At 38.4% G+C, this 26,966-nt stretch overlaps 2 protein-coding genes across 2 annotated transcripts; both read left to right on the top strand.

The window, feature by feature from the left end:
* Nucleotides 1-2,755: 2,755 nt before the first annotated feature.
* Nucleotides 2,756-12,667, top strand: LOC149088991 (uncharacterized). Its single transcript, XM_089251180.1, has 5 exons — nucleotides 2,756-2,900; nucleotides 3,013-3,160; nucleotides 7,601-7,749; nucleotides 7,866-7,989; nucleotides 12,426-12,667. Exons 1-5 carry the CDS (start codon nucleotides 2,867-2,869, stop codon nucleotides 12,559-12,561), a joined length of 591 nt encoding a protein of 196 aa, XP_089107306.1. The 5' UTR covers nucleotides 2,756-2,866; the 3' UTR covers nucleotides 12,562-12,667.
* Nucleotides 12,668-15,234: 2,567 nt separating this feature from the next.
* Nucleotides 15,235-22,709, top strand: LOC149088990 (uncharacterized). Its single transcript, XM_089253270.1, has 5 exons — nucleotides 15,235-15,312; nucleotides 15,425-15,572; nucleotides 18,233-18,381; nucleotides 19,241-19,364; nucleotides 22,537-22,709. Exons 1-5 carry the CDS (start codon nucleotides 15,279-15,281, stop codon nucleotides 22,670-22,672), a joined length of 591 nt encoding a protein of 196 aa, XP_089109396.1. The 5' UTR covers nucleotides 15,235-15,278; the 3' UTR covers nucleotides 22,673-22,709.
* The last annotated feature ends 4,257 nt before the right edge of the window (nucleotides 22,710-26,966 follow it).

Here is a 26,966-nt window from a genome sequence, read left to right as displayed (position 1 = left end):
GACACGCACTTTTTGGCGTTGTTGCCGAATTTGTTGTGATACCAGCAGTTTTCCGATCGTGGATGCGGACTGCGCGCACGTGAGGTACGTTGGCGAGAGTTGCTACGCGAACGCAGGACGTTTTTCAACTCGCGGCGTAACTGAGCCACTTCGTCCCGAAGTTGCGCGACGGAATCCGGCTGTTGCGGTTTCTCAACTGCGTCAACATGCTGAGGGTTCACTTCATGAATTTTGTCGGCGAGTTGAGCAGCTTTCTCGAGAACGAGTGGAGTGACAGCAGCGAGAATGGACTGAGTTGATGCCGGTAAGTGTTGGAGAAAAAGCTCCATCAGCAATTCTTCGGAGACAGAATGCGATTCCGCTCGTCGTCGCAATTCGCGGAGAATGTCGGATGGTTTCCGATCTCCCAATGACCCGCATGTTAAGAGCTTTCGAAGTTGAGTGGACGACGACTCGCTCGACCGTTTAATCAGTTCCGATTTCAGCCTTTCATACGGATCCGTGGCCGGCGGATTAACGAGAATGTCCCGGACAAGAGCCGCACTTTCCGGAGGCAGATTCGCGACAACATAGTTGTACTTTGTGACAGATTCGGTTATCGGTTTCGGAACAGCGAGAGCGAAAGTGCTTTCACACATGATAAACCACAGCGCTGGATCATGGTGGTTAAAAAGTGGTACCTGAACGGCACTTACTTCCATGATGAAAATCCAGGGAAAGTGATGTCAAGTTCCGGAAAGCGAAAGTTCACTCACGGGAAACGCCAGTAGATTGCCTCGTGCTGCAGTGAAGAAACTGGAACTTGTTTGAAGTCCGCGGTCACCATACTTTGGGTTATGAGGTTGCGTGATTTGGATAAAATGATGGATTCAGGATAATTGATTAATTTCTTAAAATAATTATTTATTTACAACACGAAACATAAGACGAAATAAAAAATCTACGGAGCGACATGTCAAGCTCTTGATGGTTTGATCGCTTCTCCTGCGATTTCCCGCGCGACAATCCAATGGCATCGGCTTTACAAGTGCCGCCATCTGTGAGATAAAATACAAATCGAATCTCACCACAAGCCTAAGGGCTACGACTTTTTCGAACAGCTTGGAGATCCCGGGAAGAAGGCTTATCGGGCGAAAAGATTGGGGGAGAAGGGGGTCAGTGCCGCCTTTGGGGATGGCCTTTACTATGGCGTGCTTCCAGGGTGTTGGGAAGTAGCTTGTGGTGAGACAGCGATTAAAAATATTTTCCATTGAGATGAGGATGGGGGGGGGGAGAAGCTTAAGGGCTCTGTTGCCAATACCGTCGACACCTGGGGCTTTTTTTTTTTCGAGTTTTTTGATAAGGGATGAAATTTCAGCAATGTTGGTGCGGGACATATGGTCAGGGCAGTTATTAATGTGACGGTGAATGAAGGCAGCGCTTCTTTTTCGATTGTTACGTGACGTCACTAGCGGTTGGATCCTATTGGGCGAAAATTGATTTTCGAATGCGTCGGCAAAGGTTTCAGCGATGGCGTCATCGTCAAAGATGAGGTCGTGTCCCTTTTTTATTTTCGTTACCCGGGGAGCCCTGGGCTGACATATCCGCCAGGCTTTCCATAAGTTGCCGTTTTCAGCAGTGGCGTTGCTGACAAATTCAGTAAACCTGGTGTTGACAAAGTCGTCGACATCTTTTTTGATCTGTTTTTGCAGTCTATTAAGCAGAAGCTTGTCGGACCGGCGGTGGAGGTTCTGCCATTTCTTGCGAATTTGGTTTTTAAATTTAATTTTTTCAAGAATGTCCCGGGGTAGGCCGTACCTCAGGTCGTTATGGGGAACTTCAGTGGTGGATTGCGTTATGGCGTCTTGGATGCTGGCGGTGAGTGTTTCTACCGCTGAGTCGATGTTAGAAGGTGTGGGGGGCGAGGGGTCAATACACTCCAGTGTCGTTGATAAGAGCTAATATTTTTTACGCTTCAAAAATCTGGTATCGTTGCTGATTGGTTGGAAACCCTGAATTTCAGGATTATTTACCAATCGGCAACGACGCACCGCGCGGAGGCCCTTAGATGGTGTTGAAATGATACAGTCCAAACATTCACTGAGATTGTGCATGATTTTCTAAAAGGTTGCTAAGCTAATCCGTAGGTACGTATATTTCTGGTGTTCGGCAGGAGTTTGACCCTTTCGTAAATGATCGTAGATGAACCAGGTTGGGGGTGGGGTACGTTTTGGAGGCTTTTTGTGTGTAAATAACGGAGAAGAAAGCGCTCTCTCGTCAGAGGCGGGAACCGAAAAAACCAGTCTGAAGTGGAATTAGATTAGACGGGAAAAAATTTACTTTTTATCAGAAACTATGAAAAAACATGCAAAATATGCTTTAAAATTTTGAAAATTTGCTCTCAAACGTAGAAATATCGAAGTATGCAAAAAATATGCAAAGACATACAAATATATCCGAGCCCCTAGTAATTATTTTTAATATTTTAATTTTATTACTGTATTATTTTAATTTTTCGAAACTGCTCTGTCTATATTCTAAAAATGAAAATAAAAATAGGCTGCATTCCTTCGTGAAAAACAGATAAGGGGAATTGATATCTTAAATACGGTATCGATATATGCGTGACATCGCCAATTGCCGCCAAAAAAATGTTAAAGGTACTCGTGAGCTTTAGGTCGAGCACCATTGGTTGCTCATTTAAGTATCACGGTGGCAAGGATAAAATTGGCGTTTTGTGGATATCTATTACGTTCATGAGTTATCAGCTTCAGAAATGTCATGTGCGAACGATAAAACATCGTGATAAGCGCATTGAAATAAAATCTGACATAATTATCGGATACTAGTCCTGCTAGTTCTCTCTCTCTCTCTCTCTGAGGCTGACATGTATTTGATTTTATTCAGTCTTCTTGGCTCAGGTATGCTATAATATTATCATAATAATAACTGAACATGAGAAATAAAAAGATCTTTTTGTGATAAATTTAATCGTAATTTTGTCATTCTCGGGCACCCGAACAACTTTTGCAGCCGCTGCCGGATTTCTTCCTGACGATCCAAATGAATACTGCGATGGAGTGAAAGGTGCCTATATGATTACTTACAATTGCAGACCGACATCTTACATACTGAACGGCACGTTGTTCGAAAGTCTAGACACGTTCAACCAAGCGTGCAAGTAAGTGTCTCAAGCGCGGTGTATGTGCGTTTTTCCGCGCTCTATAATATGGGGATTCTCAAACTTTTTACATTCGTGGCACTCCTGGGAATACGATAAGAACTTTGAATATCTCGCGGCACCCGATGTCGATCTCAAATCGCTTCGGTAAGGGTGTAATGAAATTTCGAGTCGAAACCTGTCTATAGTTTGGACACATTTATGATTCCATTAGAAATTGCATTAAAGGGGAAAAATCCCCTGTATATTATATATGTAAACTTGCTTGTACAATCGAACTCGGTTATAACGGCATTGAAGATTGCCTAAATTTTTGTTATTATAGCCAAGGTGTCGTCAGGGCCAGTTCTGGACATTTTGCAAGTTTAAGCGAATAATATTTTGGTGACAAAAAATCTCCCCTCTTCAGTTGGCACCCTAAAAAATCGGTACAATTCAGTTGGCGCCTTCTGCGGCCGCGTAGTTCTAGGAATAAAGATCCGGCGGTGTCGTTGTAACTGAGGTTGCCGTCTTCAAGACCTTTTTTTGACGAAAAATATGATCAGCTGCAATCAGATGCTGCACAAGCGAAGCTGTTACTTCATTATGATTAGGGGGGGGGGTGATCATATTTGATCGAGAGAGAACGGTATATTGGGATCATGAATACGATATATATCACCCATTCTCGCCGAAAAACATTAGCAACTGTCAGACAAATCACCAAAAATGGCTAACGAATAACCCTTTGCGGGAAATTCGTGGAGCAAAATGAGAAAGAAAATATGTAGTGATTTAAGATGAGGGAGAGAATCAAAGTGGCAAATAAGAATGATGGATATTTATAGTTATATTCATTTTTGCACAATTTATTTTGCACAATGGGAAGAATTTAGTACGAAGCTGTCCTCTGTTTTGCACGACGTCATACCCTTTGTTCGAAAAAAGCGTGTTTGTACATCACACCCTCTATGGTTCACGGATAGCGTGCGGAACCTTTATCTTGAAAAGAAAAGAGCATTCAGGGAGTATAAAAGTGGACGAGGTGACCTATCATTGTTTACTGATAAAAGAAGACTGTTGAAGAAAGCGATAAGGGATAGTAAAAAGCAAGTTGAATCTAGGTTGGCAGATAACATTGGCTCTGACCCAAAATCATTTTTTCGATACGTCAATAATGGATGTAAGGGGACAGTTGGCCCCCTCTCGATAGGAGGCTCAAAAGTAGAGAGCAATGTAGGCATGTGTAGTGCTTTCAATGACTTTTTCGCGTCGGTTTTTAATGGAGATAATGATATTCGATATACGGGTGTTGCATGGGGTAATAAAACGCTCAACGATATTCAAGTGGAAGACGTGGAGGTCCTAAATCTTCTAAGAAATGTATGTGCAAGCAAAGCACCAGGACCAGATGATATCTATCCCAGGGTTCTCAGGGAAGGTGCTAATGAATTGTTGGGGCCAGTCGCACAGATATACAGGAGTAGTGTTGCTGAGGGTATCGTCCCGAGAGATTGGAAACTGGCTAACGTTGTTCCGATATTTAAGAAGGGTAGTAGAGAAGTGGTGTCTAATTATCGTCCAGTGAGTTTGACGAGCTCCCTCTCGAAAATTTTGGAAATTATCATCAAAAGGCAGTTTGTGAAGTGGATAGACGAGAATAATGTATTGTCGGATAATCAGCATGGGTTCAGGAAGGGGAAGTCATGTGTAACTAACCTCCTTTGCTTCTATGATTACGTGACTAAGGCTTTGGGTAAGAGCAAAAATGTCGACGTTGTTTACCTTGATTTCCAGAAGGCATTCGATCGGGTCCAACATGGCAAACTCTTGAAGCGTTTACACGAGATTGGAATAGGGGGCAACTTGCTGAATTGGATAGAATCGTGGTTAAGAGATAGGTCGCAACGAGTTATGGTGAACGGGGAATTCTCTGGTTGGACAGACGTCACAAGTGGAGTTCCTCAGGGAAGTGTCCTTGGCCCCATACTTTTTTCACTTTTTATCGACAAACTCGATCAGGGTATCGATGGAATTACTAGCAAATTCGCAGATGATGTGAAGCTAATGGGGGTAATCGGAAATGAAAGCGATAGGGAGTTGCTCCAGACCAACTTAAACAAGATTGCAGCACGGGCAAATGAATGGAGCATGACGTTTAGCGTAGATAAGTGCATGGTCGCTCATTTTGGTTCGAACAACCCACGGTTCTCTTACGAGTTGAATGGTGTCACTATCCCGGATGCAACTAGAGTCACCGATTTGGGAATTCTCATTGACGAGCGACTTAAGTTTTCTGAACATTGTTCAGCGGTTGTCAAAAAAGCGAATAGAATGCTTGGTCTCATTTTCAAAAAGGTCTCTTCGCGTTCTCCTAAAGTCATTCTTCCGCTTTTTCGAGGCTTAGTTCGCCCTGGACTGGAGTATGCTGTAAGGTTTTGGAGACCATACCTACAGAGGGACATAGACTTGGTTGAAGGGGTGCAGAGAAGAGCTACGCGTGTCCTTATTGGCACACAGGGCTTGAGTTATGAAGAAAGACTTCATTTTTTGAATATGTTTACATTGGATGAACGCAGGTGTCGAGGAGATATGATCGAAGTGTTCAAAATTTTCAATGGGATGGATAGGATGGACCATGAACTTTTAGTACACCGCCAATCGACTGCTTTTACAAGGGGACACCAGTATCGATTGGTGAAGGACAATGCAAGGTTATGGTGTCGCAGGGAATTTTTCTCCAATAGGGTTGTTAATAAATGGAATAGCTTACCCACGGAGGTAGTAAATTGTAACACAATTGACACGTTTAAAAAGAAATACGATAAACATGTTGGGGTAAATCGAGAAGCTATCCATTCTTAGAATAAGACAACCATAAGTATTCTTTATGGGCATTGTATAATATTTTATCATGTGTATATATTGTTTGTAATTTGTGTTAATTGCATTTTTAATTGGGTTGCTGTATTTTTGAAATATATGACATCCATATTTTTATGGGCATCTTTTTATCAGCCACCTCGTTGGGCATTTTGCCTGTTGTGGCGTTGTATTTGTATTTGTATTTGTATTTGTATTATAAATTATGTAAAATACCTTCATCGCTGATTCTATAGTGTATATATATATATACACACACACACTAGAATCAGCGATGAAGGTATTTTCCTTTTTCATCGTTAGGTATCAAAAACACCATGAAACGACGAAAAATGTGACGTTATATCTGAATTCGACGGTATAAGCATTGTTCATTACACTATTCTCTATAGTGATCAGCTCAGAAAGCTAATTATTGACGTTATAACAGAGTTTGACTGAATTTCAGTTATCCATTTCATGAATGCAATTTGAAGTTTTATGATCTGTTAAAATAGCTGCGGAGAGATTTTTTTCAAAGGGGAGAAGAAACGAAAATTCCCCGCTTCGAGTAAGACTAAGATAATATCACTGTATTAATAAAAATTTTCCTACGAAGCAAGCCATATCTCTATGATTCATAACAACATTTATGATGTCACGAAATAGGAACCACTGCCCCCCCCCCCCCCCAATATATTGGTGAGGGCAACCGTTAGATTTCTTGATACTCAAAGGTGGTATCCGCCATCTTGAGAAAGAAGTGTGACGTCAGTATCATCACTATAGCCAACCGCAGTTCCCTACCCAGCTTTTTTAATGATTAAACGTCACTTGCAGCAGCACAAAGCCAGTTTATAGTTCAAAGAAGGAGGACACGAGTCTTCTTCCCTTTCTTAGGTGCCTTAGCCACCGTTATATCATCCTAAGGCGCTTAATGAAGGAGAGTGGCTTGTCATTCACTTTACCTAATGACAAAATTGACGCTTCGTGTGATGTCTCGAAAATCGGTCAAAATAAGGAAGGCTAGTGAACAGAGATAGGTTATAGCAACAACATTGACGTCACACTTTTGCTCAAAGATGGCGCATAGGTATGTCTGGTATTTCCAAGCCAAGGTACTCCTATGCCTTTCTAGGCCTCCTTGAAATAGTACTTTTACACCTTACACCATCCAGAAGCTAGCGGAATCGATTGTTAGGACACGGACATAGTGCAAGCTGGTTTCCGATTAATTCAAATAAAAACCTGAAATTCAAGTTTTTAACCAATCAGCAACGTCACTGACAGAATCGGAAACCAGCGTGCACCATGTTCGTACCCTTAGGTAGCTGGTCCGATTCCACGAAGCCATAAATGCTGCAAATGCAACTACGGGTCGTGGAGGTCCTCACTATTGGAGTTATCTCTTTGGACACCTTTTATGGTATTCATTTGTTACGAGGGCTCTGGTGCCGCAGAGTTTACGCTGCCTTTGTAGAACACCCCTGGATATTAGAGACGTTGATCACGTTGCGAGAATATTGTATTTTATTTTCGTATGTCTAAATGTGACTGAATGATGTTGAGCATGTCTTTAGTGATCTTTTATTTAACTAGAGAGAATGAGCGCTACTCGAAGTGTGTGCTCGATCACGTGTATACGTGCCTCTTTCGTGAAAGAAATGAAAGTGAATTCTTCGATAACTTGAGAGAAGTCGCCGAGATGTCACAGCAATTGTGTTCGCTAAGCCAGAAAGAAAAGCAAGGTTTGTCGATCGAAATATTCTCTAATCACATAAAAAAACTCAAATTATTGCCTTAGGGGCCGTTCAATTATTGCCTTATAGTATATTAATTTCTTAATTATTTCTTTTTTACCCAGACATTATAGATGGCGCTAAATGTGTCAAGGAACACGTGGGTGCATTTATTGAGAGATGCCCAACGAGGAGCTCCGTCCGTAATTCCGATGACACTGATGAAGAGAAATTGAAGAATCAATGCGCGTTAGTATAAAATATATTTTATTCATCTGTATGGTATACATGTTACGGTGAATGTGTTTGTGATGAATCCGTTATTATCCTTACTTACCAATCGTACTTGGTAAGTTTGATAAATTTATCTCTTTCACCGGCGAATATGCATAATACCAAGCGTCGATAAATTGGATAAATGCTGAAGATATTATATCTTTAACCGGCGATTATGCATAATGACCAAGTGTCGTTGGTAAATTTGATAAATGCTTGATTATCGCCTTTTTCTGTAATTATGCATAATACCCTAGTGTAATTGGGGGATATGATAAATATGAAAAAAATTTCATATGGCTCTAGTAAGTGTGATGAATATAGTCGGACCCCGATATAATGATAACAAATTTTACGATCGTACTCCGATATAATGATAACAAATTTTACGATCGTACTCCGATATAATGATAAAATACATGTATGAATAATTATGTATCGTATATTATATAGTACGGCCTATCATGTTTACCAACGACGCGAGGCTTTGGTGCTATGCATAATTGCCGGTAAAAGTGGTAGATTTAGGGACATTTATCAAACTTACCAAAATGCTCGGCGATTATGTATAATAACTGGATTTATCGGAACATATACACTAAATGATCAAAAGTTTCTGAGAACTACCTTCCCAAAGACGGAGGACGATGAACCCGCTCCTTTTCTAGATGCCTCAAGTCTGGGCAAAGCTGGTTTGGTTGTAAAGATGTCGAGGAATCATCCTGGCCAGCTCAGAGCGCGGATCAGATATCCAACGATTAAAAAATTATAGAAAATATTTCTGCGCATTCCTCTTCTAAACAAAATATTCAGCAGCAAAAACATGGGAAAACCTGCTGCCACCTATCAAGTAAAAGCAAAACTATCGGTTACAATTTTTCAAGTTATTTGTTGGATCCACGCCGGTGTGCAATATGGAAACGCACAAAATGTGTGATACTATTATACGCTTTAATGGCACATACCAGTGTGAATTTTATGTATCGAAACCTAATAATAATAATAGGTTTCTATGTTTGCTGCTAAATTACGTTTTTTTAAAAACCAAAAACACGGCAACCGGTATTTTGGCGCATGAAATTTACACCGGTAAACAGGATAAAAAAAAGAAAATTGTAGTTTCATACATAGAGTGACCATAAGTCCCGTATTTCGCGGGACACTCCCGGTTTTTTCTGTTTTTTTGACTGTCCCGATTTTTCACAGAAATGCCCCGGTTTTTCACGTATTTTCAACGAAGCCAACTTGACTTTTTATACTTCATTTCATTCATCAAATCAACGAATAAAATTATCTTCCCAACTCAGAAAATATATTATGACAATTACGATAACAAAATACAATGTTCATCTCGCATATTTGTAAGGTTTTTATTTTAATCCACTGCAATGTCAAATGGAGATTTATTTCCCGCGATTGGCGACTTTTCTGTGATTTTCGCATGAAATGGCAACTTTACTCACTTTTGGCATTATTTTTGGCGATAATTGGCAATGTCCCGTATTAGCCCGTATTTCGAAGACGAATTTCCCGTATTTTTCTCGAACAAATATGGTCAGCCTATTCATAATATAATACATATTGTTCATTTTCGTTCTGCGCATTGGTTTGAAACTAACAACCATTTTATTTTGAGAGTTAAAACAGATAGTTTTTCTTTCATTCAATAAGTCACAGCTTCATTCATAAGTGACAAGCGGTTTCTCGTATTTATAATAACAAAGTATAAAACTGGGAAATATAATGTCAGAAAGTTTTGGGAAATTTTCCCTCTATTCTTTTCTTTCACCGGTTCTCATATTATTTCACCCATTCAAGCCGGTTCGAGGAAATTTCTATTTAATCTCAGTGGTCTGACATGAGAAAAAGATTGAATAACACTGAAACAAACCGTACAAGGCAGAGGTTTTCAGTACCAATGCTAAATTTCATATCCATTGCCTAACAATTTGACACTATAATGCTCCCCTGAATTTTTTTTTTTTTTATGATGTCTCGTTTTTTATCAGGGTTTGTCCCGATTTCTCAGTCGCATGATCTGGCCACCCTATCTCAGACCCAAGTCCGGTCTCGTTCCGTAAATCGCTATAATTCTATAGTGGGATGGATTATAACTTGGTGACTTCTTTTCCGACGACGGCCGGCGTGGAAAATTATATTTAGCGGTTTGACTACTTTTAGGTTTTCAATCGGTGACTACATTCCTTTTGGATTTTTGTATTTGTTTCAAAATTTCGACTGAAAAAAAATTATACCACTTTCGATATTTTTTATGCAATGGGGAATCAGTTGGTTTTCAAATTATTATTTTTTCCGCAAATAAATAAATCCACTGATAATACTTTTCGGGCGTGCAAAATATTAATTCGGGCATCTACGATTTCAGGTTACATGTCCAACCAGGTATGCAAATTTGTTCAGCCTTGGTGCGGATCTCAATCGCCTATACCATATAGTATAGATTCTCACCCTGTGGGTTATATGATTCCTCCCCCCCCCCCCATTGGCCCTGGAATAGTATAGTATAAGAATGGCCACAGGACAAAATCAAGATGAAAGGGAGCTGTGAAAGCTATGCAGGTTGGATAAAATCGATCGCCAAATAATTAACATGTGATTCGTAGTGAAAAACCAATATGCGCCTCTCGCGCTCAGTGTTTTCAGTTTTTTCATTTGACCAATAATTACGCATTAAAAACTGATGACGTCACTTTCGAATCCTACCAAATTCACCGAACGTACAACTTGGTGTTTCTAAGCTGATAGCAGTGCTATCACCCCGAGAGTAATCAAGAAAGCTAAAGCTGTGCAAACCAGATTTTTTTTTCTTACCCTTTCCCTCCGAAAATTTGACTTAACAGTGAAGAAAAGAAAATTACCGCATTTTGGCAAGAAAAGTGCTGATTTTGGGAAAAACAATTTTTCCAATAAATCTCGTTTCGCTAACACTTTACATATCTGGCGAAAATTTTTCAATATAGTGGGGCGAAGGGAACAATTAATAACAAGGTTAATATCACTCTACACTACACGAAGTGAAAAAAAGCGCTAATCATGAAACAAAGTAACTGAGCTTATCTTCTAACTGGATTGAATATTTCAGGTCATTTTCAATTAGTGGCAACCCGCTGCATGGAGAACTTTTTTTCGTTGGGTGTTTGGTGCCTAACTGACCGTTACAAAACTGGCACGTCACAAAATTTTAATACGTTATATAACTCCTTTATATTCACCCGATCCCAAAATGAAGAAAACACTTTTCTGCATTATTTTTTCACAAGGGATCGCGTGCGTAATTACTGGGCGGTCAATAGTATCCACCATGCATAAAGGACCACACAGAGCTTTGAAATACAGGCTTGAAGAAATAATAGTGCAATACGGTAAGGAAAATAGTGACAACTTTTAGAACCCAAAAAGTAGAATAAAACAAGTATAGCAATAATTTACTACTTATTTTAATTTAATAAATAAATTTAATAAGTAGAAAGGGCCTCTCTTCTGGATGAGAGGAGGGCCCTAGATAAGACGGGGGAGGGGAAACAGAATTTTTTTAAGTGTGCCGTGGGTGAAAGAAAGGCCAAGAAACAATGCCAACAAAGTACCAGTAAAATGAAACGGAATTTAGGCTACGAATTAAATCAGTCGCAAAATTGCCCACAGCCATTATATAGAAGGCTTGTGATACACATGCTGCTAAGTAGCACAAAAGCATGCCACTTTCGAGCACATGAAACCAATGAGATGTGTGTATCATGGGCCGAATCAATCGATTTTGCTTTTCATGCCGTATTTTACAGGGTAGGTGAAAAGCCCATGACAGATTTTAAAATCTAATGAAAAATCAGCCAATCGACTTGTAAAAAGTGTGTTTTTACGCTAAAATATTTATAACAGTGGCATCTAAAATGATATTTTTAACAACTTTTTTTTAATTTATCAAAAAAAGAAACAAAAAAAACTCTTCTCCAGGATGAGCATTTTACTGCTACTATTTAACTGCACATGCACCTCGTACACATTCCTCTACCGAATTCCTAACGAATCGGCACATGCCGTAATGTGTGTTCTGAGTGTATGTGTGGACCGAACTTATTTATGTTGTCGAGTTGCACCTGTTTCGTGCTGCCATCTGTCTTCCTTTTTCTGAAGTAAAGTAAGAAACATGTATCGTGTTGTGAGCCGATCTGCTCTCTGCGGAAAATTTTTCAATCGGAGGACCCCTGCTCGCATTCGCGCCTCGGAGCTGGAAAACCAATTTCAACCGCCCACCACTGTACCGTCAACGAGGATCGAGATCAGATCCACTGTCAATTGGTTGATTTTTCATAAACTTTTTAAAATGCGTCATGGTCTTTTCTCCCACCCTGTATTTCTTTTACTGTATATCTATTTTTTTTTTTCCTCAGAAAATATGAAACGTTTGGATCGTGTATCGTGAATGCGATTGGAGAATTGTGTGGTGACGACGCTCTAAAATTGGCGAAAAAGTTCGATCTGCAGAAGATTTTGAGGCCATCTCCCTGTAGAAAATTTTCGTTTTAGAATTTATGAAGAAAACTGAATAAAAAAAATTGGAAAAACAAAAATTGTGTGAAATATTTTTATGCTTTCGGGGTGAACAAATTTTAATAAAATGAAACTGCGACATAAATCTAGTTTACAGTTAATATTGTTAATTGTGGACAAAATATTGTCCTACGCTTGAGCATATGATATTAGTCAAGGTATCTATAATTATGATTGGCGTGTTCTGAGCTGTCTAGAGCCTTAACTACCCATTAAAAAGCTATGGAATGTCTTAATGAAGGGATGGAGAAAAAATCGGGTCCTTAGAACATGCCGTATTTAATTATGAACAACTTTTTTTTCGGGATAACTCAAAATAGACAGACGTCCGGACAAGATCTTGAAACCGGGACGTTTGGTCATATCGATTACATGAGTACACATGGTGTTTTTGTGAGAAAAACATGTTCGATACATTTTCAATTATTTCGATTTTCAATTATTTGCTTCTAGATTATCAAGTCCTCAAATATTAGTATTAAATTGGCGGGAAATAAAATATGCAATGAATTGAAATGCAGTCCGCGCAAAAAATTTTGAAAACAACTCGACCAATTGGTGAAATGAATGAGGCTTTTTGGATCACGTGATATCTCCCTCTTTCTATGAGGGACATAGAAACTGTGGACAAAGTAACCATTACGGCGACTTCCTGTGCGACTCACGAAAGACAGAAATCTAAATTAAAGAAACGTAGCAATAAATAGTTTTTTTTCCCTTTTTGATGTTCACTAGATATTTCGAAAATTTTCTTGAAGTTATCCATTTGTGCCTGTTTTAGTTTCAAAAAGGATTGATTAAAGCTGCGGAATTTCTTCAATATAATTTATGGGTCCATAATCAATTTCAAAACATCCTAAACTACCGTATAGGTCAGTTTTTGATGAGAAAATATCGGCCCCGCAATCAGTAGTCATTTTTGTAGGAGTGGTCGAGAAACCGGCATTATTGGTATGGGATATGTTCAAACCCCACACAACCGATAATGTCAACCGAGGCAAAGAAATCGAAAACATCATTGGCTTTGATACCAGGTGGGCTAACATCAATTGTTCAGCCTTTAGATGTGAGCATCAACAAACCTCTCAAAGACTATTTGAGGAATTTGTGGATCGAATGGATGAGTTCCGATGATAAAAAAACTACAAAAAAGTGGTGCCTTGAAGAAATCTGACATTGACCTTGTGTGCCAATGAGTACATGAGGCGTGGAATTGTGTTTCCGCCAAAATTATCATCCGATTGTTCAAAAAGTGTTGCATCAGCAATGCGATGAACAGAACTGAAGATGATATTCTCTTTGAAAGCGACAATGGCGGTGCCAGCCCAGATGAGGATAAAAACGAAGATGCCGCACCCCTCATTATGATCTGATGGATTACGATTGGAGACTCGGAAGAAATGGATTAAAAAGTTTGAATCGTTTTCTATTGCAAGTTTCCGCAAGAGAACTATTCATTTTGCATGAAAATATAAGAATTATTTTTCTCTAAAATGCACGGATTTTTTGGGGTCGGCTTATACACGGGTTTTCAATTTATTGCGGTTTTGGTGATCCTGAGGGGGGGGGGGGGACGGATTCCTTGAAAAGGGTAATATTTTTTACGCTCTAAAATCCAGTATCGTTGCCGATTGGTTGAAAAACCTGAATTTTTCAGGATTTTTTACCAATCAGCAACGACCCTCCGCGCGGAGGCCTTTAGATGGTGTTGAAATGATACACTCCAAAAAAAAAAAAGAAATGTTATCCGAAGTCCTTTAATCGACCACGCCATTAGTGGTCACAATGATGAAGGAGATGTAGACCATTATTAAAAATGGGTCTGGCGCTCTGTTTAACTGTTTCACGGTCACACTCCAAACATTCACTGCGATTTTCTAAAAGGTTGCTAAGCTAATCCGTAGGCACGTATACTTCTGGTGTTTGACAGGAGTTTGACCATTTAATAAATGATCGTAGATGGACCCCAGGTTTGGGCACGGCCGACTAGACATTGGGCACGGCCGATTGTTTAGTGGGCTATGGTTTGGGGGTACGTTTTGGAGGCTTTTTTGTGAATAACACGGGGAAGAAGAAGAAGAAAGCGCTCACTCGTCGGGAACCGGAAAAACCAGTCTGAAGTGGAATTAAAATATACGGGGAAAAAAATTACTTTTTTATCGAAAACTATGAAACATGCAAAATATGCTTTAAAACTTTGAAAATTTGCTCTCTCTCACGTAAAAATAGCGAAATATGCCAAAAAATACGCAAATACATACAAATATCAGAGCCCCTAGTAACTATTTTTAATACTTTAATTTTATTACTGTGTTATTTTAATTTTTTCGAAACTGCTCTGTCTATATTCTAAAAATGAAAATAAAAATAGGCCGCATTCCTTCGTGAAAAACAGATAAGAGAAATCGATATCTTAAATACGGTATCGATATATACGTGACATCGCCAATAGCCAAAAAAATGTTAAAGGTACTCGTGAGCATTAATTCGAGCACCATTGGGTGCTTATTTAAGCACCATGGGGGCCAAGGATAAAATTGGCATTCTGTGGATATCTATTACGTTCATGAGTTATCAGCTTCAGAAATGTCATGTGCGAACGATAAAACATCATGATAAGCGCATTGAAATAAAATCTGACATAATTATCGGATACTAGTCTTGCTAGTTCTCTCTCTCTCTCTGAGACTGACATGTATTTGATTTTATTCAGTCTTCTTGGGTCAGGTATGCTATAACATTATCATAATAATAACTGAACATGAGAAATAAAAAGATCTTTTTGTGATAAATTTAATCGTAATTTTGTCATCCTCGGGCACCCGAACAACTTTTGCAGCCGTCGCCGGATTTCTTCCTGACGATCCAAATGAATACTGCGATGGAGCGATAGGTGCCTATATCATTACTTACAAGTGCAGACCGACGTCGTATATCCTGAATGGCACGTTGTTCAAAAGTCTCGATACGTTCAACCAAGCATGCAAGTAAGTCTCAAGTATGGTGTGTGTGTTTTTTCCGCGCTCTAACACGAGGACTCTCAAACTTTTTACATTCGTGGCACCCCTGGTGGTATAGAATGATTTTTAACAATAATCATCACCTAATGTCGATGCCAACATTCCATACATAGAAGGTAACTCACGACTAGAGCCAGAGATGTTGGCGACTCGGTGCTAATATTTCTTGTAAATTGGCATAATACTTTCCAATTCTGAAACAAAAATCATGGATAGAAAGGGGTATTCGAAGTGATTATCAAATACAAATTTTCATTGAATTATTCATATTCATTTTATGAGTTTCTCAAAAATAATATATATATATATATTTTTTTTTTTTGAGGGAAACTCATAAAATATATATATATATATTATACAATTTGTCCTGTATACTTGCCTGTACAATTGAACTCGGTTATAACGGCATTGAATTTTCCGTAAATTTTTGTCATTATAGCCGAGGTGTCGTCAGGGCCAGTTCTGGACATTTTTCAAGATTAAGCGAATAATATTTTGGTGATAAAAAATCGCTCTTTTTCAGTTGGCACCCTAAAAAATCTTTACAATTCAGTTGGCGCCTTTTGCGGCCGCGTGGTTCTAGGATTCAAGATCCGGCCTAGGTGTCGTTGCAACTAAGGTTGCCGTTTTCAAGACCTTTTCTGACGAAAAATATGATCAGCTGCAATCAAATGCTGTACAAGAGAAGCTGTTACTTCATTATGATTAGAGGGTGATCATATTTGATAGAGAAAAAAAACCCGGTATATTGGGATCATGAATACGAGATATATCACCAATTCTCGCCGAAAAACATTAGCAACTGTCAGATAAATCACGAAAAATGGCTAACGAATAATCCTTGGCAGGAAATTCGTGGAAAAAATTAGAAAGAAAATATGCAGTGGTTTAAGATGTATTTCACGGGGTGAAAATTAACATGGCAAATATAAGTATGATGAATATGTATAGTTATATTCATTTTTGCACAATTTATAAATTATGTAAAATACCTTCATCGCTGACTCTAGTATATAAAGAGAAATTTCGTTCAAAATACCTGGGAAAACAGGACATTTTTGTAATGGAAAAGTCGGAAAGGGCATAATCACGGGAGAACATGTTGTCCCATATGCTGGTCATATTACTTAGAAGTATGTCGGAGCGTCAAACTTCTTGAAAATTCTCTTTTCATCGTATCAAAAACGCCATGAAACGACGAAAAATGTGACGTTATATCTGAATTCGACGGTATAAGCATTATTCATTACACTATTCTCTATAGTGATCAGCTCAGAAAGCTAATTATTGACGTTATAAAAGAGTTTGACTGAATTTCACTTATCCATTTTCTGAATGAATAGATAATTTCATGAATGCAATTTGAAGTTTTATGATCTGTGGCGAGATTTTTTTCAAAGGGGAGAAGAAACGAAAATTCTCCGCTCCGAGTAAGATTAAGATAATATCAATCATATTGATAAAATTTTTCCTAGGAAGCAAGCCATATCTCTGATTCATAACAACATTTATGATGTCACGAAATAGGAATCACTGCCCCCCAATCGATAATGCTTACGACTTGCAACCGATTTAGATTTCTTGATTCCCAAGGCTGGTCCATCCGCCATCTTTGAAAGAAGTGTGACGTCCAGGGGCGTAGCCAGAAATTTCGTTCGGGGGGGGGGGACCACTTTCATTTCGGGGGGGGACCAAACTGACAGAACAATGGATTTGGCCATCTTTTTCCCTTTTTTCGGTCATTTTCTCACATTTCGGGGGGGGGGCCAGACCCCCAAGTCCCCCCCCCCCCTGGCTACGCCCTTGGTGACGTCAGTATTATCACTATAACCAATAGCAGTTCCCTACCCTGGTTTTTTAATGATTAGACGTCACTTGCAACAGCACAAAGCCAGTGAAGGACGACACGAGTCTTCTTCCCTTTCTTAGGTGCCTTAGCCACCGCCATACCATCCTAAGGCGCTTATGAGGGAGGCTTGACATTCACTTTACCTAATGACAAAATTGCCGCTTCGTGTAATGTCTCGAAAATCGGTCAAAACAAGGAAGGCTAGTGAACAGAGATAGGTTATAGCAACAACATTGACGTCACACTTTTGCTCAAAGATGGCGCATAGGTATGTCTGGTATTTCCAAGCCAAGGTACTCCTATGCCTTTCTAGGCCTCCTTGAAATAGTACCTTTACAGGCGCCTTACACCATCCAGAAGCTGGCGGAATCGATTGTTAGGACACGAACATAGTGCACGCTGGTTTCCGATTAATTCTAATAAAAACCTGAAATTCAAGTCTTTAACCAATCAGCAACGTCACTGACAGAATCGGAAACCAGCGTGCACCATGTTCGTACCCTTAGGTAGCTGGTCCGATTCCACGAAGCCATAAATGCTGCAAATGCAACTACGGGTCGTGGAGGTCCTCACTATTGGAGTTATCTCTTTGGACACCTTTTATGGTATTCATTTGTTACGAGGGCTCTGGTGCCGCAGAGTTTACGCTGCCTTTGTAGAACACCCCTGGATATTAGAGACGTTGATCACGTTGCGAGAATATTGTATTTTATTTTCGTATGTCTAAATGTGACTGAATGATGTTGAGCATGTCTTTAGTGATCTTTTATTTAACCAGAGAGAATGAGAGCTACTCGAAGTGCGTGCTCGATCACGTGTATACGTGCCTCTTTCGTGAAAGAAATGAAAGTGAATTCTTCGATAACTTGAGAGAAGTCGCCGAGATGTCACAGCAATTGTGTTCGCTAAGCCAGAAAGAAAAGCAAGGTTTGTCGATCGAAATATTCTCTAATAACATAACAAAACTCAAATTATTGCCTTAGGGGCCGTTTAAGTGTTACGTAAGCAAATTTTTAGCCATTTTTGACCCCCCCCCCCTTCCTTGTCAGCAAAAGTAAGCAGAACTCTGACCTCCTCCCCCCCCACTTGGCAGCAAAATTTCGTCATCAGCACTGCCCCTCACAATTCTAACGCGTATTGGTGGGATAGGAGACGTACATGGGGGGGGGGGGGCATGGGGGCTCGTGACCCCCTCCCCACGATCAAAAAATTTTTCTTTTAATACAGAAAATATTTTTTTCTTAAATTAAAATTTCGAAAGAAAATACCTTTATATGTTATTGCAATCAATTTCTGCTAATTTCAATGTTATTTGCAGACTATGAATTCAAAATTGATTTTTAATAAATTTATTGCGAGCCACTCTCTAAGCGTCTAAGCCATATAATGATAAATCCCATAAAGGCACTTTTCCCGCGCGAACCAATTACCATTTACGAACCAAACGATTTCCATATCATTTGGATCCGCGAAAACTTTAGAGATCACTAAGGTCACTTTGTAGGACACTTATATCAATAGTGGGGGGGGGGGGGATGTTACTTCAATTGCCCACAAACTATCGAAAGGTTTTTCTCGATTTGGCTCACCGAGTAAGATGCCATTAAAAATATTTCATATTTTTATACAGAGTGGTTGATGACGTAAGAATTATCCAAAGCCCCCTCCCCCTTGTCATCAAAAATCAGCAAATCGGAAACCCCCTCCCCATCGATGGTGACGTAATACTTGAACGGCCCCTTATATCACGTATATTAATTTCTTAATTATTCCTTCATTTCCCCAGACATTATAGATGGCGCTAAATGTGTCAAGGAACACGTGGGTGCATTTATTGAGAGATGCCCAACGAGGAGCTCCGTCCGTAATTCCGATGACACTGATGAAGAGAAATTGAAGAATCAATGCGCGTTAGTATAAAATATTATATTTTATTTATTCATCTGTATGATATACATGTTACGGTGAATGTGTGTGTGTGTGCGTGTGTGTGTGCGTGTGTGTGTGAGTGTGAGAAAGAGAGAGATAAATCGGTTATTATCCATACATACCAACTTACCAATGTATTGGTAAATTAATAAACAAATTCACCAATCGTCTTGGTATGTTTGATAAATTTATCACTTTTACCGGCGAATATATATAATAACCAAGTGTCGTTGGTAAATTTGATAAATGCTTGATTATCGCCTTTTTCTGTAATTATGCATAATACCCTAGTGTAATTGGGGGATATGATAAATATGAAAAAAATTTCATATGGCTCTAGTAAGTGTGATGAATATAGTCGGACCCCGATATAATGATAACAAATTTTACGATCGTACTCCGATATAATGATAAAATACATGTATGAATAATCATGTGTCGTATATCATATAGTACGGCCTATCATGTTTACCAACGACGCGAGGCTTTGGTACTATGCATAATTGCCGGTAACAGTGATAGATTTAGGGACATTTATCAAACTTACGAGAATGCTCGGCGATTATGTATAATATTATATATAATTATAAACAATATATACACATGATAAAATATTATACAATGTTCATAAAGAATGCTTATGGTTGTCTTAATCTAAGTATGGATAGCTTCAATTTACTACCTTCGGGGGTAAGCTATTCCATTTATTAACAACCCTATTAGAGAAAAATTCCCTGCGACACCATAACCTTGCATTGTTCCTCACCAATCGATACTGGAGTCCCGTTGTACAAGCAGTCGATTATCGGTGTACTAAAAGTTCATGGTCCATCCTATCTATCCCATTGAAAATTTTGAACACTTCGATCATATCTCCTCGACACCTGCGTTCATCCAATGTAAACATATTCAAAAAATGAAGTCTCTCTTCATAACTCAAGCCCCGTGTGCCAATAAGGACCCTCGTAGCTCTTCTCTGCACCCCTTCATCCAAGTCTATGTCCCTCTGTAGGTATGGTCTCCAAAACCTTACAGCATACTCCAGTCCAGGACGAACTAAGCCTCGAAAAAGCGGAAGAATGACTTTAGGAGAACTCGAAGAGACCTTTTTGAAAATGAGACCAAGCATTCTATTCGCTTTTTTGACCACCGCTAAACAATGTTCAGAACACCTATGTCGCTCGTCAATGAGAATTCCCAAATTGGTGACCCTAGTTGCATCCGTTATAGTGACACCATTCAACTCGTAAGAGAACCGTGGATTGTTCGAACCGAAATGAGCGACCATGCACTTATCAACGATTAACGTCATGCTCCATTCATTTGGCCACGATGCAATCCTGTTTAAGTTGGTCTGGAGCAACTCCCTATCGCTTTGATTCCCGATTACCCCCATTAGCTTCACATCATCTGCGAATTTGCTATTAATTCCATCGATACCCTGATCGACCCAAAGCCTTAGTCACCTGATCATAGAAGCAAAGGAGGTTAGTTACACATGACTTCCCCTTCCTGAACCCATGCTGATTATCCGACAGTACATTATTCTCGTCTATCCACTTCCCAAACTGCCTTTTGATGATAATTACTAAAATTTTCGAGAGCGAGCTCGTCAAACTCATTGGACGATAATTGGACACCGCTTCTCTACTACCCTTCTTAAATATCGGAACAACGTTAGCAAGTTTCCAATCCCTTGGGACGATACCCTCAGCAACACTACTCCTGTATATCTGTGCGACTGGCTCTAACATGTAATTCGCAGTGAAAAACCAATATGTGCCTCTCGCGGTCAGTGTTTTCATTTTTTTTCATTTGACCAATAATTACGATGTCATAACGCATTAAAAACTGATGACGTCACTTTGAATCATACCAAATTCACCAAACGTACAACTTGGTGTTTTTAAGCTCACAGCAGTGCTATAGCCGCGAGAATAATCGAGAAAGCTAAAGCTGTGCAAACCAGATATTTATCCTTACCCTTTCCCCTGAAAAAACTTGACTTAAGTGAAGGAAAGAAAATTACCGCATTTTGGCAAGAAAAGTGCTGATTTTGGGAAAAACAATTTTGCCAATAAATCTCGTTTGGCTAAAACTTTACATATCTGGCGATAAATTTGCCAATATAGTGGGGCGAAGGTAACAATTAATAACAAAGTTAATATCACTCTACACGAAGAGGAAAAAGCGCCAATCCGTGAAAGAAAATAGAACTTGGCTTCTAACGGGATTGAATATTTCAGTTTATTTTCAATTAGTGGCAACCCGCTGCATGTAGAATTTGTTTTCGTTGGGTGTTTGGCGTGCAACTGACCGTTAGAAAACTGGTACGCCACAAAATTTCAACGTTACGTAACTCCTTTAATATTCACCCGATCCCAAAAGGAGAAAACACTTTCCTGCATTAGTTTTTCACAAGGAATAGAAGCCCGTGATACACATGCTGCTAAGTAGGACGAAAGCCTGCTTTTGAGCACATGAAACCAATGAGATGTGTGTATCATGGGCCGAATCAATCGATTTTGCTTTTCATGCCGTATTTTACAGGGTAGGTAAAATGACAGATTTTAAAATTTAATGAAAAATCAGCCAATCGACTTGTAAAAAGTGTGTTTTTACGCTAAAATATTTATAACAGTGGCATCTAAAATGATATTTTTAACAACTTTTTTTTAATTTATCAAAAAAAGAAACAAAAAAAACTCTTCTCCAGGATGAGCATTTTACTGCTACTATTTAACTGCACATGCACCTCGTACACATTCCTCTACCGAATTCCTAACGAATCGGCACATGCCGTAATGTGTGTTCTGAGTGTATGTGTGGACCGAACTTATTTATGTTGTCGAGTTGCACCTGTTTCGTGCTGCCATCTGTCTTCCTTTTTCTGAAGTAAAGTAAGAAACATGTATCGTGTTGTGAGCCGATCTGCTCTCTGCGGAAAATTTTTCAATCGGAGGACCCCTGCTCGCATTCGCGCCTCGGAGCTGGAAAACCAATTTCAACCGCCCACCACTGTACCGTCAACGAGGATCGAGATCAGATCCACTGTCAATTGGTTGATTTTTCATAAACTTTTTAAAATGCGTCATGGTCTTTTCTCCCACCCTGTATTTCTTTTACTGTATATCTATTTTTTTTTTTCCTCAGAAAATATGAAACGTTTGGATCGTGTATCGTGAATGCGATTGGAGAATTGTGTGGTGACGACGCTCTAAAATTGGCGAAAAAGTTCGATCTGCAGAAGATTTTGAGGCCATCTCCCTGTAGAAAATTTTCGTTTTAGAATTTATGAAGAAAACTGAATAAAAAAAATTGGAAAAACAAAAATTGTGTGAAATATTTTTATGCTTTCGGGGTGAACAAATTTTAATAAAATGAAACTGCGACATAAATCTAGTTTACAGTTAATATTGTTAATTGTGGACAAAATATTGTCCTACGCTTGAGCATATGATATTAGTCAAGGTATCTATAATTATGATTGGCGTGTTCTGAGCTGTCTAGAGCCTTAACTACCCATTAAAAAGCTATGGAATGTCTTAATGAAGGGATGGAGAAAAAATCGGGTCCTTAGAACATGCCGTATTTAATTATGAACAACTTTTTTTTCGGGATAACTCAAAATAGACAGACGTCCGGACAAGATCTTGAAACCGGGACGTTTGGTCATATCGATTACATGAGTACACATGGTGTTTTTGTGAGAAAAACATGTTCGATACATTTTCAATTATTTCGATTTTCAATTATTTGCTTCTAGATTATCAAGTCCTCAAATATTAGTATTAAATTGGCGGGAAATAAAATATGCAATGAATTGAAATGCAGTCCGCGCAAAAAATTTTGAAAACAACTCGACCAATTGGTGAAATGAATGAGGCTTTTTGGATCACGTGATATCTCCCTCTTTCTATGAGGGACATAGAAACTGTGGACAAAGTAACCATTACGGCGACTTCCTGCGCGACTCACGTAAAGACACGAATCTAAATTAAAGAACGTTGAAATGAATCGGGTTTTTTTTCTTTTTGATTGTTCACTAGATATTTCGAAAGAAGTTATTGATTTGCCTGTTTTAGTTTCAAAAAATGATTGATTAAAGCTGCGGAATTTCGTCAATATAATTTATGGGCCCCTAATCAATTTCAAAACATCCTAAACTATATGGATTGATGCAGTTGGATATAAGAAAATACGGAGATATTAATTTTCATTTTTCGTGCTTTAGAAGATACAGTGGAACCTCCTTTAACGGACACTTTTCTGATCCCCAGTCCCTTAGAATAGGGCTTTAATGTATTTCACTCCCCGTTAGCGGACACTCCCGATAGCGAACAGTAAAATCAAGTAAACCAGGGCCGTAACTAGGCTGGGGCAACCGGGGCACAGCCCCAGGGCCCCCGATCTGAATAAGGGGCCCCAAAAAAAGGTAGACATATTTTGCATAATAACAATCCTTTCAAGAAGGACCCCCAAGGAAAAATCTGCCCCGGCGACACACTACGGCCCTAAGGCAAACTATTTTTTTCCAAATTCTAATTTGTGAATTTTTATTCATAAATCGGGAATTTATCATATTCAACGGAGATTATGTATAATCCGTCAATTAATTACTTGATTAGCTGAACATATTTATGGTTGATTCCGAATGGTAATATTGGTTTTGTTTGCACATGTTGATACGCGTGAAGAAAGCCAACATAACTGATAATATTGTTATGAATGTTTATTTCTCTTCTTCACGCTTATTTTAATTTAATTTTCATTGCAAAATATGTGTAGCACACGTATCATGTATGGGTAAACACAATTAATTGGTTTAATGAAGAGAAGAAAGGTTACAGATGTTTCTATATTTTCATCAGACTTGCCAATTTATTTGAGAACTATGCATAATCGCCGGTAAAAGTGATAAATGTAGTGAAATTTAATGAAAATTTCTTAACATTAGGTTTACCATGAGTTGACATATACCTATTTCTACCTAAATAACTTCCGTTATTTAATTAGAAAAAATACAAAGTGACCTACCTATTGTGAAGTTAAAGCAGAAAAAACGAACCTCAATAAAATTACATCAGTTATAATAATTAGCTATTATTATTTTTTTTTTATTTTAACCTAAAGCATTTTTTACAAATTGAAGAAAATTAACGAAAAGTTTTCTCAGACGGGTTAAGATGACCCCTTGGTAAACCTAGTGTTAATCAAGACGACTGATGTGATTATGCATAACCACCGCTGTGTCATTTTTACACCCAGTAACATATAGGAACCACTTGCGATTGAAGCCAAACGTCGTATATATGTGAAAGTCGTATAAAGGAGGTTCTACTATATATCGTACCTCCCTAATAGCGGACACTCCCCGTTAGCGGACAAAAGTTTTGGTCCCTTGGGTGTCCGTTATCGAGAGGTTCTACTGTATAAATAAAAAGTTGAAATCAATGTTATTGCATGGATATCCAACTCAAAATTAGGTCCGGCTAATTACTTCATATTTAATTTTCTGGGCTTCACATCTCTAAACGAAGTCAATACTTAAAAAAAAATCAAGAATTCAATTCAGTTTTTAAAATTAATGATGTAGTGAAAAACCCCACTACAAATTTCCGCATTCCTACGTTGAAATCAGCAGTTTTAAGATTGATTTCTATGGAGATCATCCTGTGCTTTTCCCTCAAAGTGATGATGATGATAATTATGACATCTATTCAAACAGCCTCATATTTATATTTATATTCATAATTATCATAACATAATTTATAAGGTATAAGAATAATCTCTTTTCTTCATTTCATGAAAGTATAAAAATTCAAATAAGATTTAAAACGAGAAGTTTTTGCTAAAAAAACCGGATGGTCAAAAACAGGGAATGTCCCGTGAAATATTGGTCATATGGTCTTGCATTTGACTCACGAACATGAGAAAGGGGTGGCAATATGTGCATCTTTGGTAAATTTGAAAAAAAAAAAAAAAGCATTCTGGTATCGACTCGTAATTTTGGCCATCCCGACTTTTTTTTGTGAAAATGTCCCGTTTTTCCACGTATTTTCAACGAAGGCTACTTGAATTTTTATTCTTTATCGAAATCAAGAATTGTGAAATTACTTTTTAACTGTTAAATTGTATTATCCTAATTACAACTATGAATATGAAAAAATTCATCTCACATTATCATTCATCAAATATTTACGACGATAAATAAAGTCATCTTAAGGAGGGAGCACATTATTATTATTATTATTTTCTTCCAGTATAAGTGCATTTGATGCCTTCTGGGGTTATTGTAAATAAATAAATGTTTCATTTCGTAGAATTCATTTTAATCCACTGCAATTTGCAGTAGTGCTTCATTTCCCGCCACTAGGTGATTTTTTAGTGATTTGTTGGCAACTTTATTTTCCTTTGGCACTTTTTTTTTTTTCGCGGTGATTGGCGATGTCCGGTATTTTCCAATATTTAGTATTCCAATTTCCAGCATTTTTCTCGAGGAAATGTGGCCTGCCTACCATGAGAAAAATATTAGGATTTTTTTTGATATGCCTAGCGTTTCTCACGAAGAAAAGAAATCAATTGAATTCTATATTTTTTTTAATCTATATTATTGTTACCTTCATGAGCGTTCGAAACCATGTTGGTTACCTTGGGAACGGTTTGTTTGTCCCTCAAACTCTTCACTGAAGGAAATATCATGTGATCCAAAAAGCTTGTAACCGTGAACTTTTACCGATGATGGAGCTGTTAGTTTAACTTCACTTTTACTTATTAAACTTTTACCGGTGAATATGCATAATGCCCAAGCATCGTTGGTAAATTTGAAAAATACTGAAAACACTTTTGCCGGCGATTATGCATAATAACCAAATGTCGTAAGTAAATTTGAAAAATACTAAAAAAATTATCATCATTACCGGAGATTATGCATAATACCCAAACGTCGTTGATAAATTTGATGAATACTGAAAACACGTTTACCAGCAATTGTGAATAATAACCAAGTGTCGTCGGTACATTTTATAAGTACTTGAAATTTATCGCCTTTATCTGTGATTATGAATAATACCTTAGCGTAATTGATGAATTGGATAAATATGAAAAAATTCCAAATAAGTCTAGTATGTGTAATGAATATAGTAGGAGCCCGATATAATGGTAACAAATTTTACGATCGCACCCCCATGTAATGATACAATACATGTATGAATTATCACGCATAGTATAACACATATTATGATCTATCATGTTAACAATGACGCGACGATTGGGTATTATGCATAATCACTGATAAAAATGATATTCTTTAGTACTTATTAAATTTACCAACGACGCTTGGGTATTGTGCATTATCACTGGTAAAAGTGATAAATTTAGCGAAATTTATCACATTTACAGTAACGGATATACCTCAAAAATCGATTTGATTATCTGAAATATGGTCCGGATAATGGAGAGAAGGGACGTTAAAAGAATTGCTCGTCATCACACACGTGCAAGATCTCGCCCTACCTCTTTGTAATGCAGAATTTCTTGCAAAAGAAAATTTATTCGCTTATCAGCTTGAGAAATATACCATA

Source organism: Pholcus phalangioides, unplaced genomic scaffold (genome assembly GCF_987345545.1).
Source record: "Pholcus phalangioides strain wild (caught in Gottingen) unplaced genomic scaffold, Ppha-v1.0 ptg000003l_1, whole genome shotgun sequence".
NCBI lineage: Eukaryota > Metazoa > Arthropoda > Arachnida > Araneae > Pholcidae > Pholcus > Pholcus phalangioides.
Note: the sequence above shows the minus strand (reverse complement) of the source record. Positions and strands in the feature narration are given on the sequence as shown.

Excerpts from the sequence above, each read along its gene's own strand:
- LOC149088991 (XM_089251180.1), top strand. The coding sequence starts at position 2,867 with ATGTATTTGATTTTATTCAGTCTTCTTGGCTCAG. Across the intron at positions 3,161-7,600 it reads ACGTTCAACCAAGCGTGCAA|AGAGAATGAGCGCTACTCGA; the intron begins GTAAGTGTCTCA and ends TTATTTAACTAG. Across the intron at positions 7,750-7,865 it reads AAGCCAGAAAGAAAAGCAAG|ACATTATAGATGGCGCTAAA; the intron begins GTTTGTCGATCG and ends TTTTTTACCCAG.
- LOC149088990 (XM_089253270.1), top strand. The coding sequence starts at position 15,279 with ATGTATTTGATTTTATTCAGTCTTCTTGGGTCAG. Across the intron at positions 15,313-15,424 it reads ATTCAGTCTTCTTGGGTCAG|CCGTCGCCGGATTTCTTCCT; the intron begins GTATGCTATAAC and ends CAACTTTTGCAG. Across the intron at positions 19,365-22,536 it reads AAATTGAAGAATCAATGCGC|AAAATATGAAACGTTTGGAT; the intron begins GTTAGTATAAAA and ends TTTTTTCCTCAG.